Raw genomic sequence first — 16,735 nt, 5'->3', positions numbered from 1 at the left:
CACTGTCCACTCTGCCTGTCAAAAACAAAAACAAACAAACAAACAAACAAAAAAAAAGTGGAGCAGCCAGAATTCAAACTGGCACCCATATGGGACACTGGCACCACAGGAGAAGGCTTAGCCCACTATGCCACAGTGCAGGCACCAAAATAAATAAATCTTAAAAAAAAATCAGATGATCTGGACACAATGGGGGTCTCACTGTTGCCTGGCAAAACTAGTTAGAGATAAGCAGCAGCTGTTCCTCAAGACGGGGCACCTTCAGCCTAGCTTGCCTGGGCCCCGGAACAGATGCTGGGGAGGTTGTGCCCCACCCTCGTAGGACACCCTGAGCTCACCTGCAGGTGCCAGTGCTGGTGACAACTTCCCACTGCTGGACCTGTATTTCTCTGCTTTCCTGTCTGAGGGCTTTCTTGTACTACTTGTCATTAAGGACAGCCCAGAAATCTCGGGGATTTAGTGCCCCCAAAGAAAACCTCAAACCATGAGGAACAGGAGGCAGTGGATCAAAAAAAAAAAAAAAACAAACCAGTTTTTCTGCCCTTCTCAAGCCCCTTCCATGTGACTGTTTACGAAATCCCAGGCAGGACTGCGTTCCAGTGGCTCGGGGTGGCAGTCCCCACGGGCTCTTTCCTGACTCACTTTCCTCATTCCCTCACCTGTAGTCACTGGAACTCATCCCAAGTAAACTATCTGCTTCCAAGTCCTCACGTCAGGGCTCACTTTTGAGGGAACCCAAACAAGACATCTGTTCATTCTGCTTTGCATTTTTCCATCAGCGACCTGGCCCTCAGGACATGGCTGCCAGAGAACATCCTTCTGAGGGAGAGCTGCAGGATGTGCTTCCCCGCCAGGAGCCTCCCAACACCCCTACGACAGGGCAGGACAGACTCACCTCCCCCAAGTAACTGTACTTGCCCCTGAGGATCTGCCGGTACAGCCGGGTGCGGTTGTCATCTTCAAAGGGCATGGTGCCACTCAGGAGGATGTAAGCGATGACGCCAAGCGCCCACATGTCCACTGAGTTGGTGTAGGGCTTGCGGACCAGGACCTCGGGGGCAATGTACTCAGGTGTGCCACAGGTGGTCTTCATCAGGCAGTCATCGCCCTTCTTGCGGGCACTGGCCAGACCAAAGTCAGTAATGATGATCTTGGAGTCAGTGCCTGGGTGGTAGTAGAGCAGATTCTCAGGCTTGAGGTCTCGGTGTGTGATGCCCAGGGCATGCAGATAGCGGACACCATCCAGCACCATCTGCAGTACCCTGGTGGCGTCACGCTCAGTGAAGGAACCCTTGGCAATGATGCGGTCAAAGAGCTCACCTCCAGTAGCCAGCTCCATCACCATGTACACACGCTCCTGTGTCTCAAACACCTCCACCAGCTGGATGATATTAGCATGGCGCACTCGGCGCAGCACACGCAGCTCAGACTCACACACTTCCCGGCCCTCCCGGTACTTGGTCTCAATCATCTTGATGGCATATGGCTGCCGGGTTGCCCGGTGCTCCACACGTACCACTCGACTGAAGCTGCCTCGGCCAATCAGGGCTTTGATGTCATATTTGGCTGTCACACGTGGGTCAAACTTAGCCCGGTACTTAGCAACTCTGGCTCTGCGAGGTGGTTCTGAAGGAGGCTCTGTGTGGCCAGTAGTGGGGGCGCTGGGGCAGGGGTGTGCATACTGACTGGCTGCTGGGAATCCAGCTTTGAGAGGGCCAACACTGTCTACCTCTGTGATGAAGTGCTTGTAGACATCATTCTTAGTGCCACTGAAGGGCTCCACTTTCTTGACCAGATCCAGTTGGACATCCTTGGGCGGCTCAGGAAGGACCTTGCTTGTCCCACAGCCCATCACGGATATGCGGGCATCCTCTCCAGCAAGGCTGGCAGGACCTGCTCTCTAGGCAGTGCCCCGTCTATACCTATGCAAAGAGAAGAGAGGGCAAGTCAGAACACTGGACACTCCTGAGGAGATACCAGCCATCCTCACTGGATCCATCTGCTTTGGCCCTCATAACCATATTTGATTGGGATTAAAGACTTGACTCTAACATGAGTCCCTGAAAAGGAGGAGGATGACTTTGGCCCCTGAGCACTCAGAACACAGGTTCACTGGAGGGCCAAGTTCAAAGGTTAGATCTGTGCTCTATGGTCTTGACTCACATCTCCCTGGTCTCAGTCTTCACACTGTTTTTCAACTCTGAGAGGAGGGAACATGCACCGCCTCCCTCTCTACTCTGCCTGGGTCCTTCACCCTAGCTGAAGTCCCATGTTTTGTAAATGTCAAAATCATTTCCCTTATTACTCTGACTCATCGTTTCTGAAACGGGGGTGTGGAGTGTTGGAGGCCTGCTCTCCAATACCACTCCTCCCCAGGGCTTAGAAAGCAGCTTCCCTGAAGGCCTCCCTCACAGATGACTCTCCCAGGCTTCTAGCCTCCTTTGCAACAGTCACAAACCACCACTTGGGTCTCTGCCCTAACCTCATTCTCCCGGGTGGCTTCCACTACTTGGCTAAAGCACTATCTTCACCGTGGCAGTTTAACACCCTGTTTCAGGGTCTCTCACTTCCCCTGCTCACCACACTGCTGAACTCCCACAAGAAGCACAGAGCTGGCTGGAATCAGTGCCTCGGCACACTGCCTCCAGACAGCTGCAAAAGAAGCCAGGCCCTCATTCAAGAGGCAGAGGGGGTCGGGTCTTGAGCTGAGGGAAGACACTAGAAGTTCTATCCAGATGGGGTTCAGGATGAAGATCAGGGCACCCTGCTTCCTTGGGATCCTCATCCAAGAGCCCTTCCCACTTGCTTCTCAGATAGAGATGTCTGGACGATTAACACCTTAGAGAGCTGGAGCCTTAAGCAGCATGAAATGTGGAAGTTACTGCTTTCCAGAGGTCACTACTGCCTTTCTACCTAGACTACCCTTCACTAAGTCTGTCCAAGGACTCCATGGGTTGAAGAAGAGAACTGAGAAAACAGATCTTACTAATTGTGACACATAAAATTAGGAGTGAAATGATCAATTCAGGTCAAACATTTATTTGGACATCTATTAGGTGCTAGGGATACAGGAATAAGTAAGACACGGTCCAAAGTAGGTTATATTATAACACATCAAAAAAAAAAAAAAAAAAAAGGCTGGGGCTGGCACTATGGCGTACTGGGCTAACCCTCTGCCTAAGGTGCCAGTTCATGTCCTGGCTACTCTTCTTCTAATACAGCTCTCTGCTTATGGGAAAGCAGTAGAGGAGGCGCAAGTGATTGTGCCCACATGAGGGACCTGGAGGAGGCTCCTGGCTCCTGACTTCAGATCGACCCAGCTCAGGCCATTGTGGCCATTTGGGGAGTGAACCAGAAGATGGAAGACCTTTCTGTCTCTCCCTCTCTCTGTCTGTAACTGCCTCTCAAATAAATAAATAAAATCTTGAAGAAAAAAAAAAAAAGCAAAACATGGGTCAATAAACTCAGGCAAAATGAAAAGCATAAAAACAGGTCACTTCAAAAGAGCATGGTAGGGGCTGGCACTGTGGCGTAGTAGGTGAAGCCGCCGCATGCAGTGCCAGCATACCACGTAGGCGCCAGTTCGGGTCCCGGCTGTTCCACTTCTGATCCAGCTCTTTGCTGTGGCCTAGGAGGGCAGTGGAGGATGGCCCAAGTCCTTGGGCCCCTGCACCCATGTGGGAGGCCTGGAGGAGGCTCCTGGCTCCTGGTTCTGGATTGGCACAGCTCCAACCATTGCGACCATCTAGGGGAGTGAATTAGCGGATGGAGGACCTCTCTCTCTCACTCTCTCTCTGCCTCTCCTCTGTATAACTGTGACTTTCAAGTAAAAGAAAAAAGTCTTAGAGAGAGAGAGAGAGAGAGAGAGAGAGAGAGAATGGTAGAGGTCAGTGCTGTGGCATAGCATGTAAAGCTGCCATCAACAGTGCCAGCATCCCATATGGGCACCAGTTCAAGTCCTGGATGCTCCACTTCTGATCCAGCTCTCTGCTATGGCCTGGAAAGGCAGTAGAAGTATCCCCTATGCCCATGTGGGAGATCCAGAAAAAGCTTCTGACTCCTGGCTTTAAATGGGCCCAGCTCTAGCAATTGTGGCCATTTGGAGAGTGAACCAGTAAATGGAAGATCTCTCTCCCCTCCTTGCCTCGCTCTGCCTCTCTGTAACTCTGCCTTTCAAATAAATAAATAAATCTTTTAAAAAATTAAAAGTATAAAACAAACAAAAAAAATGGTGACCAGTATGACTAACTTTTTCAAGGAACCAGCTCCTCACTGAAATATATGCAAGACCTTGATTATAAACCTACCAGATAAAGAGGAATTTGGAGACCACAGATTAAAAGTTCAAGTTTTTGGTTTTTTTGTTTGTTTGTTTTGTTTTTGTTTTTTGACAGGCAGAGTTGGACAGTGAGAGGGAGAGAGACAGAGAGAAAGGTCTTCCTTCTGTTGGTTCACTCCCCAAATGGCCGCTGCAGCCGGCATGCTCGCCAATCCGAAGCCAGGAGCCAGGTGCTTCTCCTGGTCTCCCATGCGGGTGCAGGGCCCAAGCACTTGGGCCATCCTCCACTGCCTTCCCGGGCCACAGCAGAGAGCTGGACTGGAAGAGGAGCAACCGGGACAGAATCCGGCACCCCAACCGGGTCTAGAACCCGGGGTGCTGGCGCCACAGGCAGAGGATTAGCCAAGTGAGCCGCGGCGCCGGCCAAAGGTTCAAGATTTAATCTATATGTCAGTATGATTCTTAGCAGAATGACATTTCTCTTTCTTTACATGAGAGGCAAAGATTCCTCTACCAACAACAATACAAGGCTCTTCAGGATTTTTTTTTTTTTTAAGATTTATTAATTTATTTGAAGGGCAGAGTTAGAGAGGCAGAGGCAGAGACAGAAAGAGAGGTCTTCCATCTGTTGGTTCACTACCCAAATGCTGCAACGGCTGGAGCTGGGCTGATCCAAAGCCAGGAGCCAGGAGCTTCTCCTAGGTCTCTCACATGGTTGCAGGGGCTCAAGGACTTAGACCATCTTCTACTACTTTTCCAGGTCATAACAGAGAGCTGGATCAGAACTTGAACAGCTGGGACTTGAACTGGTGCCCATATGGGATGCTGACACCGCAAGTGGCTACTTAACTCGCTGCAACACAGCGCCAGACCCAGCTCTTGAGAATTTGCTCCTGTTCTCACTCAAATGCCCAGGAGGTCCCACATATGGTTCCACATGGCAACTTAGAAAATGTTTAAACAAAATCATTTAAAATAAGGTTCCTTTTTTCAGAAACCCAAGATTAGAACTATGGACTTTGGAATTCTGCAAGCATTTCTTCCCTCAGAAAAAAATATAAATCCTCAACAGGAAAAAGCTAAAGCTCAGGAACAAGACAATTCTTGGGCCAGTATTCCTGAGGCAGAACCCTTGCGCTCCTGATTCCCAAACCCCAGGACCACTGGATAAGCAACACCAGCTCTCACTTAGCAGGAAAACAAACTACATGGATAACCAGGCATAGCCATGCGAAAGTGACTTCTGCTTAAGGAGACAGAATCCTAGATTCAGGGGCCAGCACTGTGGTGTAGTGGGTAAAACTGTCACCTGCAGTGCCTGCATCCCATATGGACACTGGTTCAAGTCCTGGCAGCTCCACTTCCAATCCAGCTCTTTGCTATGGTCTGGGAAAGCAGATGGCCCAATTCCTTGGGGCCCTGCACCTGTGTGGTAGATGCAGGAGAAGCTCCTGGCTCTTCACTTTGGATTGGTGCAGCTCTAACTATTGTGGCCATCTGGGAGAGAACCAGCAGACAGAAGACCTCTGTCTCTCTGTCTGTATCTCTCTCTGCTTCTGCCTCTCTGTAACTCTGCCTTTCAAATAAATAAATATATATATATATATAAAGAATCCTAGATCCACATAAAATAAACAGTTGTCTCCAAACATATGCACTGGCTCTTTTTGTTTAAATGTGCACACCTAGTCTGGTCCTGGTGAGCAAAACTAAGGTTTACAAAAGAAAAGCCCTGATTTTTCACTTTAAACAAATAAAGCCTGCACAGGGATTGAAAGTCAGCAGTAAGAAAGCCAAGGAATTTTCCCTCTCTGACCTTTCTTCCTTCTTTCTGTGAAATAGTTTCTCTCACATTCATTCCAATTAGAAACTTTCTGGAGAGATGCTAAGGCTGGTAGTCTATCTACAGATTGTAAGGGGAAGAGAAAGGGTGCTGTTAGCTCAGAGGACTAAGGGATACGGCACTAGCCCCCAGGTGATCATAGCTACTTCCTACTCCAATCACATCTGTTAAATTCTCCCCCACACTGGTTAGGGGAAAGTACAGATATAGGGAAAGGAAGAAGTTAATAAAAACTCCTAGGAAAGAAGGCAGAGCCTTCTCCTGTATCCAGCCTGGTGTCCAGGATGAGCCAGAAAGCCTCAGTACAAGACCTCCCAGGAGGGTCATCCTACACCAGTTTTAATAATCACCAACCCTAATACACCCTACAGAAAGTAGTCAGATAGGGAACTGGTTCATGTCCTGGCTGCCCCTCTTCTGAGACAGCTCTCTGCTAATGATGGCCCAAATGGTTGGGTCCCTGCACCTGCATGGGAGACCCAGAAGTTCCTGGCTCCTGGCTTTGGATTGGCTAGCTAGGGCAGTTGCGCCCATTTGGGGAGTGAAACAGCAGATGGAATACCTGCCTCTCTGTCTCTCCCTCTCTGTAATTCTGCCTCTCAGATAAATAATTTTTTAAATGAAATATTAAAAAAAAAAAAAGGAAGAAAGGAAAGTAAGCAAGCAAGCCTGATCCAAAAGCACTCCTCAAGGAACCCAAGCACTTCTGGCAGTTTGGCAGTGGGCATGAACACTTAGCAGGATGTCCTCACTGACACTCTACAGAAACAACGGGCCAAAAGAGGTAGAGAGACTTGTCTAAAGCCACTCAAGACAGTGGTGGTCATGGGCTGGCGCTGTGGCATGGCAGCTAAAGGCTACAATGCCAGCAACCCATTCTGTCGCCAGTTTGAGTCCTGGCTGCTCCACTTTCCATCCAGCTCCCTGCTAATGCACCTGGGAAAGCAAAAGATGGCCCCAAGTTCTTGGACCCCTGGCACCCACATGGGAGACCCAGAAGAGGCTCCTGATTTCAGATTGGCCCAGCTCCAGCCATTCCAGCCATTTGAGGAGTGAATCAGCACATGGAAGATATCTCTCTCACTCTCTGTAACTCTGCTTTTCAAATAAATACATAAATCTTAAAAAAAAAAAAAAAAAAAAGACAGTGGTGGTCAAGCATGGATCCAAACCTCCTGGTTCCTCATCCAAGACTCCCTCTGACACACAGAAAAGAGCTGTTTCCCCAGGTCAAGGGCTCAATCCTTCCTATCCCCTTGAGCTAAAGAACCAAGCAAACTTTGCTGAACATGTCTGAAGAACCCATCTTCAGAAAATTTCATTCCAATTACTAGGTCATGCTGCTCACTGCCCTACTCTAGATTGCCTTTGACCTCTACAGTGGTCAGCTCCTTGACAAAAAGGCTATTCCTCAGGTTTCCACAACCCCATTGCTATCTAGCAAAACACTGAGCTCACAGTAAGCATTCAACATTTTTTGACAATAAATTAATCACAATATGGCTCTTGGATTTCTATTTACTGCATGCCAACAATTTCAGAACCTGAGAAATTTTCAAGGAGTAGAAAGAAGCCAGATCAGTGATTATACTGGAGTTACAGTCTTTGGGCACCTGTACAAGTGTTGTGACAAGGAAGGAAGCCTGTTTGGGTTTTACCGAGTGCTATCTGAACTCCAAAGCAAGTCTGTCCACAAATTGCAAGACCTAAACCCATCTGTGGGGAAGGCTAGGGCCCCAGGAGGCAGGGTCCCTGGATCTGGACACAATTTCCAGAGCACAGAGCCAAGTCTGTGCACCTGACCCTCTCTAAAAGCAGCCCCCGAGATGTTTCTCCATAGCAAATTTCACAATCTTCAGCCTGCAAAGATCTCTGTACTCTGCCCCTGTGTTTTGAAAGACAGTTCACCGAAATGAAGTAGGCAAGAACTTCCCAGTAATCCTAGAAATAAGTAACTGTAAACCATCATGAGACAAGTAGAGATCCCAGGCAAAACAAACCTTGTCACTTTAGACAAAATCCCTGGGGCCAGCGCTGTGGCGCAGCAGGTTAATGCCCTGGCCTGAAGTGCCGGCATCCCATATGAGCACCGGTTCTAGTCTCAGCTGCTCCTCTTCTGATCCACCTTTCTGCTATGGCCTGGGAAAGCAGTAGAAGATGGCCCAAGTGCTTGGGCCCCTGCACCCGAGTGGGAGACCTGGAAGAAGCTCCTGGCTCCGGATTGGTGCAGCTCCAGTCATTGTGGCCAATTAGGGAGTGAACCAGTGGATGGATGGAAGACCTCTCTCTCTCTCTCTCTCTCTCTCTCTCTCTGCTTCTCCTCTCTCTGTATAACTCTTTCAAATAAATAAATAAATCTTAAAAAAAAAACAACAACAACAACAACCTGAACAAGGGTCTCTATAGCTACATAGGAACCATACTACTGTGCTTTCCTGTAACAGAGAAACTCACCCAGAAATTGTTTTCAGAAATAATACTACAAAACTACTTCTACAAGTATACAAAGATACATTCATAAAAAAACAAAGATATATTTGCACAAGAAAGTTTATAGCAGCAATCTTCATAATAATGAAAAACTGAACACCACTTTAGTAAGAGACTTGGCATGAATGACAGTAAGGATATATTCACACAATGGAATGCTCTGCAGCTGTTAAAAGACTGCAGTGATCCAAACATATTAACAAGGAAAGAAAAACACAAGTCAGTGAGCAATTCTACTGAGTGGATATGTACCAGGGCCCATGTTCATGATTTATCAGTTTAAGAAGAGTATGTAGAACATACCTCTAATTAGGGATTTAAGAACATTACAGACATGTATATAGAGAAAAATATCCTGGAAGGGCAAAAGAGCAACTGTTAATAGTGATTTTCTTTTTGAGTATGGGAACATGAAGGAGACAGACAGAAGGAAGGGGGAACTTTACTTCTCAGAAGTTCACATATTTCTGTACTATTGCTGTATTTTATTTATTTTTAAATATTTATTTATTTATTTACTTATGTATTTGAAAGGCAGAAGGACAGGGAGGGAGAGAAAGAGATTCCATCTGCTGATTCATTTCCTAAATGTCCACAATAGCTGAGGCTGAGTCAGGCCAAAGCCAGGAGTCAGAACTCCATCTAGGTCTCCCACATGGGTGGCAGGAAACCAAGTATTTTACTATCACCTGTTGCCTACCCAGGCACATTAGCAAGAAGCTGGATCAGAAGCAAGGGTAGCCAGGACTTGAGCCTGCACTCTGATATGGGATGTGTGCATTCCAAGCAGTGTCTTTACATAATGTACAATGCCTGCCCATACTGTATTTTAAAACCACCATCATATATTACATTTTAAGTTATTTTGACAAATTATGTATTGAAGAGATACATGCATAAGAAAAAAAGCTGGAGGATTATACACCAAAAATTGTTTTAAAGATCTATTTATTTATTTTAAAGTCAGAGTTACAGAAACAAAGGGGGGGGGGGGTCTTCACCATCTGTTGGTTCACTCCCAGATGGCTACAATGGCCAGGGCTGGGCCTAGCTGAAGCCAGGAGCCTCCTCTAGGTCTCCCATGAATTATCACAGTACTTGAGTCTGAAGACATTTGTGCATTATTCACTCTTTATTTCACATTACAGGGTAGTGGTTGGCTGAGACCTCTGTCTTAGGGCTGAGAGAAGAAGAAAAGTTCAAAGGTTTGCTGTGTCCTCCTCACTGTAACATAACCCCAACTCCATCTAAGACATCCCATCCTGCTGCCCTTAAACACCATCAGAAATACAGATCCTAAGGCCAGCATCTTCTATGGGGTTGTTAAGAGCCCTGGCTGGGGCCAGTACTGTAGTGTAGTGGGTAAAGCCGACACCTGCAGTGCCAGCATCCCATATGGGCGCCAGTTTGAGCCCCACTGCTCCACTTCCAATCCAGCTCTCTGCTATGGCTTGGGAAAGCAGTAGAAGATGGTTCAAGTCCTTGGGGCCCTGTACCCATGTGTGAGATTTGGAAGAAGCTCCTGGCTCCTGGTTTTTTTTTTTTTTTTTTTTTTTTGACAGGCAGAGTGGACAGTGAGAGAGAGAGACACAGAGAGAAAGGTCTTCCTTTTGCCGTTGGTTCACCCTCCAATGGCCGCCGCTGCAGCCGGCGCACCGCGCTGATCCGATGGCAGGAGCCAGGATCCAGGTGCTTTTCCTGGTCTCCCATGGGGTGCAGGGCCCAAGCACCTGGGCCATCCTCCACTGCACTCCCTGGCCATAGCAGAGAGCTGGCCTGGAAGAGGGGCAACCGGGACAGAATCCGGCGCCCTGACCGGGACTAGAACCCGGTGTGCCGGCGCCGCAAGGTGGAGGATTAGCCTATTGAGCCACGGCGCCGGCCGTGGCTCCTGGTTTTGAATCAGCCCAGCTCCGGCTGTTGCAGCCAACTGGGGAGTGAACCAGAGGATGGAAGACCTCCCTCTCTCTCCCTCTCTCCCTTCCTCCCTCACCCCCACCCCTGCCCTGCTGCATAACTCTTTCAAATAAATAAATAAATCTAAAAAAAAAAATCCTGGCCAGCGCCGCGGCTCACTAGGCTAATCCTCCGCCTGCGGCGCTGGCACACCAGGTTCTAGTCCCAGTCGGGGTGCCGGATTCTGTCCTGGTTGCTCCTCTTCCAGTCCAGCTCTCTGCTGTGGCCCACGAGTGCAGTAGAGGATGGCCCAAGTGCTTGGGCCCTGCACCCCATAGGAGACCAGGAGAAGCACCTGGCTCCTGGCTTTGGCTCAGTGCAGTGTGTCGGCAGCGGTGCGCCGGCCGCAGCGTGCCAGCCACAGCGGCCATTGGGGGGTGAACCAACAGAAAAGGAAGACCTTTCTCTCTGTCTCTCTCTCTCACAGTCCACTCTGCCTGTAAAAAAAAAAAAAAAAAAAAAAAAAATCCTGGCTGTTCTCTTTCCAATACCGCTTCCTGCTAATGTGCCTGGGAAAGCAGCAGAGATGGTCCAAGTACTTGGGCCCCTGCCACCCAGGTAGGAGACTGGGATGAAGCTCCTGGCTGTGTCCTGGCCCAGCCCTGGCCATTGCAGCCATTTGAGGAGTTAACCAAGTGAAAGATCTCTTTCTTTGTCTATCCTTCTCTCTGTAACTTGTCTTTAAAGCAAATCTTTAAAAATAGATATATACATACATACATGAAGTACAGATCCTAGCAATATACCTGGAGCTCTCCTTACAAATTCCCAATGTTGGGGCTAGTGTTGTGGTACCGTTGGTTAAGCCACCACCTATGATGCTGGCATCTTATATGGGTGCTGGTTCGAGGCTCAGATGCTACACTTCCAATCCAGTCCCTGCTAGTGTGCCTGGGAAAGCAGTGGAAGATGGCTCAAGTCCTTGGGCCCATCTACCCATGTAGGAGACCTAGATGAAACTCTTGGCTCCTGGCTTCGGCCTGGACCAGGCCTGTCCATTGTGCCATTGCGGTCATTTGGGGGAGTGAACCAAAGGATGGAAGAACTCTTATTTCTCTCTTTTCTTCTCTGTAACTCTGTCTTTCAAATAAATAAGTAAATGAATAAATAATATTTTTAAAAACTAAAAGAAAGGCCAACGCCATGGCTCACTTGGCTAATCCTCCAGCTAATCCTCTGCCTGCAGTGCTGGCACCCCGGGTTCTAGTCCCGGTTGGGGCACCGGATTCTGTCCAGGCTGCTCCTCTTCCAGTCTAGCTCTCTGCTGTGGCCCGGGAAGGAAGTGGAGGATATCCCAAGTGCTTGGGCCCTGCACCCGCATGGGAGACCAGGAGGAAGTCCCTGGCTCCTGGCTTCGGATTGGCACAGCACACCAGCCATAGCAGCCATTTGGGGGGTGAACCAACGGAAGGAAGACCTTTCTCTCTCTCTCTCACTGTCTAACTCTGTCAAAAAAAAAAAAAAAAAAAAAAAGACAAAAACAACAAATTCCCAATGTTCAATTCACAAATATTTACTGAGCTCTTGCTGTGGGCCAGGAACTCTGCCAGGCACTGTAACAGACAAAATGAAGGCAGCCGGGGCCAACGCTGTAGTGCAGCAGGTTAAAGCCCCAGCCTGCAGTGCCAGCATCCCATATGGATGCTAGTTCTAGTCCTGGCTGCTCCTCTTCCGATCCACCTTTCTGCTATGGCCTGGGAAAGCAGCAGAAGATGGCCCAAGTCCTTGGGCCCCTGCACCCATATGGAAGACCTGGAAGAAGCTCCTGGATCCTGCATCAGCTCAGCTCTGGCCACTGAGGCCAACTGGGGAATGAACCAGCGGATGGAACTCATGGAACTCTCTCTCTTTCTCCACCCCCCTCCTCTTTCTCTGTAACTCTTTGAAATAAATAAATAAATAAATAAGTCTTAAAAAAAAAAAATGAAGGCAGCCATAGTCTCTGTTCCCAAGGAAATTATGGCCCAGATAGTTACATAGCAAGAGTCCTTTGATCCATTATTCCTTTTTAAAAAAGATTGATTGATTGATTGATTTTAAAGGCAGAGTAACAGAAAAAGAGAAGTTCCATCCACTGGTTCACTCCTCAAATGCCTGCATTTGGCCAGGCCAAAGCCAGGAGCCAAGAACTCCATCCAGGTCTCCCATATGAGTGGCAGGAACTCAAATACTTGCGCCATCCTTCTCTGCTTCCCTGGCACATTAACAGGAAACCAGATCTGAAGCAAAGTTGTACCGGTGCTCCCATATGGGATGTGGGTGGGACATCCTGAGTGGTGGCTTAACCTGCTCCCCCACCCCAATCCAGTATTCTTAAAATACCCTGAGAGGTCACTCCAATGCTAATAGTCTGGAAGGCATTCCTTTGAGGAAATTTTTGCCCAGCAAATGGAAACATCACATTTTTCTACCTTAGTATCATTTCAGACACTATGGTAACAAACAACTGTACCAAAAATTAGCTCAGTAATGACTTAGCCAACACAAACCAGTTTAATGCTCATTGAGTAATATTTCTGGGAGGAAAGGGAGTTCAAATAAATAAGACTTCCCCTACTCTCAACAAGAATTAATTACCTTTTGCCAGGGCTGTACTTCTCAAATTTTTCTCTATGTACCAAGATAAACAGAGAATGATATCATTGTATAACACTCTGGGGTCAATGGAGATAGCTGTTCTCAGCTATCCCGATACTCTGTTTCCATCACACAGCTGGGAAGCTCTGGAGAGCATCAACATGCTATATAACATGCTCACACTTAGAGAGTAAAACTGAAGGGCAAAGTCCCACTCATTTAACTATAAACCTGAGACTGACAGAAAACCACAGCATCCATCTGAGAGTCCACAAGCACTAGCATCTGCAGGGGCATTCCGTTCCAGGTGCCAAGCTAACATGAAGGAAGCAGCAACCGTACCTTGGAGTCAGAGGCAAACTGGTTTCCTCAAGGCTGCACTTTCTCTAGCTCATTTATACAACTTAACAGGCAGACAACTGCAATTAGACCTAGACAATGTGTTTATTCAGCAAACCCACCCTGTAGTGAGTCAGCATTCCAGGGGAATGGCCAATTGCATCTACCCTGATGAGAAGCAGTGTTGCCAGAGTTTTCTCTGATGACCAGAAATGACCTCAAGGAAATCACATAACACGAGGTGGCTTCCTATACACAGCACAGTCTGAAGGGCAAACAAGCTTATTGAGATCTTATGACAAGAGACCAGCCATTAGTTCCTACCAATTCCTACCACAAGTACCTGACCAACCACCTTCTGCCTCCCAAGGTGCACATTAGCAGGAAGCCAGATCAGAAACCGAATACTCTGGACTGGAACTAGGCACCTGGACATGGGATGTAGGATCCCAAGCAGTGACTTAACAGCTGTGTCAAACTCCCACTCCTTTGCTAAGAATCTTATTTAGGCAATCATGTAAAATGGGTATAACAGTTTCTACTTTGGAATTAGAAAACTAGGAATCAAAAAGATTTTTTTAGGTATTTATTTATTTAAAAGACAAAGTTACAGAGAGAGACAGACAGATCTTCCAGCTGCTGGCCCACTCTCTCTCTTTTATTTTAAGATTTTATTTATTTACTTGAGAGGCAGAGTTAAAGATAGTGAGAGGGAGACAGAGAGAAAGGTTTTCCTTTTGAAAGGCAGAGTTACAGAGAGAGGTAAGGCCAGAGAGAGGTTCACTCTGGTTCACTCCCCAACTGGCCGCAATGGCCATAGCTGCACCAATCTGAAGCCAGGAGCCAGGTGCTTCCTCCCAGTCTCCCACGCGGGTCCAGGGGCCCAAGGACTTGGGCCATCTTTCACTGCTTTCCCTGGCCACAGCAGAGAGTTGGATGGGAAGAAGAGCAGCCGGGACTAGAACCAGTGCCCATATGGGATGCCAGCGCCACAGGCAGAGTAACCTACTGCACCATGGCGCCGGCTCCAGGTCCACTCTCAAAATAGCCACAAAGGCAAGGGCTAGGCAAAGCCAAAGTCAGGAGCCTGGAATTCCATCCGGGTCTACCACATGGGTGGCAGAGGCCCAAGTACTTGGGCCATCTTCTGCTGCTTTCCAAGGTACAATAACAGGGAGCTGGATTGGAAGTGGAGCAGCAGGGCAGCAGCCTAAGCCACTATGCCACAAACAAGCCCCCAAAACCCATGTTTCTAGTCACCAAACTTGACTGCCTCTGCTAAGTAAGGACAAAGAAACTGCAACAGGAGTCCACCTGGCACAGTTAGTCCTTCCCATTGGGCAAAGGGGACAACAGTTTCCTGAGGCAATGACAAAGATCTTCAACCAGGAAGCACACAGTGAAGTCATTTGGGGTTTTTTTCCAAAATACAGATACCTACCAGGGATCGTTGGAGTAAGAATCTCATAGAGTGAGGCTTCTGAATGTGTATGTGGAACAAACTATTCCAGGAGACTTTATACTCTCAAGGTTGAGGAGGGCTTCCACACAGGTAGACGTTTGTTGTGCTCATCTCAGACCCTGGACCTCCTAGGCTCAACAACACAGCTGGATCTGTATGCATTCATAAATCTACTCAGCAAACATCACTGAAACCCAAACTTTACACCAGGCACAGAGCCAGACAGAAGCAGAAGGAAGTTAAGGCTAACACAGAACACATGATGTACTAAAAGGTAGCAGCATGGACAAAGAGGAGTCAAGGGTTACACATGAGGCAAGTAGTTTTTCCAAGGAATGACACCACAGGTAGAATTTAATGGACAGATGCAACTTTTCCATAATGGCGGGTGGATGAAAAGGGGTGGAGAGTCTACAAACTAAGCAAATTGCATATCTATATCTAAAGGGAGGGGGGGTGCTGTGGCACAGTGGGTTAAAAGCCCTGGCCTGCAGTGCCAGCATCCCATATGAGCGCCGGTTTGAGTCCCAGCTGCTCCTCTTCTGATCCAGCTCTCTGCTATGGCCTGGGAAAGCAGTAGAAGATGGCCTAAGTCCTTGGGCCCCTGCACCCATGTGGGAGACCAGCAAGAAGCTCCTGGCTCCTGGCTTCGGATCAGCTCAGCTCTGGCCCTTGCAGTCATTTTGGGAGTGAACCAGCAGAACAGAAGACCTCTCCCTCTCTCCCTCTCTCTCTCTGTAACTATCTTTCAAATAAATAAAATAAATCTTAAAAAAAAAAAAAAAAAGCAAAGCACAGGGGTCTGAAAGACAGGCCCAACAATAAACTACTACGTAAACTGAGCACAGTGTTAAGTCTTCTGTCAAATTATGAAGAGTCCTGAATGCTTTGTTAAGGAGCTTGGCCTTTATCCTAAACGGGCACTTTAACCTAAAGGCACCAAGGAGCCAGTTTTAGGCTGGAAAGGGCTTATTCAGATTTTTCACTTCAGCAATTTCACCGAGGGGGACTGGACACGGGGGCTAGGCTTGCCCTTGCAGGCTGAGGGATGACAGGTTTGCAGAGAAAGCGACCCGTCTGGCCTCAGGCCTGCCTTTTTAAAGAAAGTAATTAGTGCCCTGCCGGCCCCGGCGCTGTCACAAAGGTAGAGAGTGAAACGGCGGTCAGACGCGAGGAAGCAGTGAGGACAACGGGATTAGGTCAACCCGACCCGTGCTGGACGCGGGCCGGCTGAACAGCAGGGAGTGTTGATGACCACGTCCACCAGCCCGACGCGGCACCCAGGACTGCAGGACGATTCGCGGCCAGTCCAGTCTCGGACAACAGAGACTCCAAGAGACATCGCCTGGCCCTGCTCCCTGCCTGGCCCGGTAGGCCCCGACGCAAGGGGCACCGGACGAGCGCTCCGGACAGGGCAGGGGCAGGCCCCGCTGCGCCAGGAAGCGGCTGCAGCTCGTCAGCCCCTCCCGCCCGTCGGGCTGTCGCCCTGGGCCGAGCCGCCTCACCTCGCACAGGCGGCGGGCTCTTCGGCGTCTCGGCGGCTCTGCTGACCGTCCCTGGGCTGCGGCCACGGCCGCCGCCGTTGCCGCCATCCTCGGGCGTCAGCGTCGTGGCGTCATCACAACGCGCGCCTAATGCCAAAACAAACCCCGGCCTCCTGCTGGGCGGGAAGGGGGCGGGCTCTGCGGAGGCTAAGCTTCGTGGTTGGTGGCCCTCTTGAGCGCGCCTGCCAATCAATGCCTAGGGGGCGGGAACGAGCTTTCTACTACCTGGGGAGGGTCTGTTTGTC

At 48.8% G+C, this 16,735-nt stretch overlaps 1 protein-coding gene across 2 annotated transcripts in view; it reads right to left on the bottom strand.

Annotated features, from left to right (window-relative positions):
• Positions 1 to 16,595, bottom strand: part of PSKH1 (protein serine kinase H1) — a 39,699-nt gene extending 23,104 nt beyond the window's left edge. Inside the window, exons 1-3 of one of the 2 annotated variants that reach the window (XM_070062628.1) lie at positions 16,452 to 16,568; positions 14,926 to 15,074; positions 896 to 1,922 (exon numbers count right to left, since the gene is read on the bottom strand). In XM_070062628.1, coding sequence (XP_069918729.1) covers positions 896 to 1,852 — 957 coding nt within the window. In that variant the 5' untranslated portion in view covers positions 1,853 to 1,922; positions 14,926 to 15,074; positions 16,452 to 16,568. Of the gene's footprint in view, positions 1 to 895; positions 1,923 to 14,925; positions 15,075 to 16,451 lie in introns of both variants that reach the window. The other variant, XM_002711626.5, reaches the window with a different exon arrangement.
• Between the last annotated feature and the right edge of the window lie 140 nt (positions 16,596 to 16,735).

The sequence above is a fragment of the Oryctolagus cuniculus genome, chromosome 18 (genome assembly GCF_964237555.1).
Source record: "Oryctolagus cuniculus chromosome 18, mOryCun1.1, whole genome shotgun sequence".
NCBI classification, from domain to species: Eukaryota; Metazoa; Chordata; class Mammalia; order Lagomorpha; family Leporidae; genus Oryctolagus; species Oryctolagus cuniculus.
This window is presented reverse-complemented; position numbering and strand designations above follow the sequence as displayed.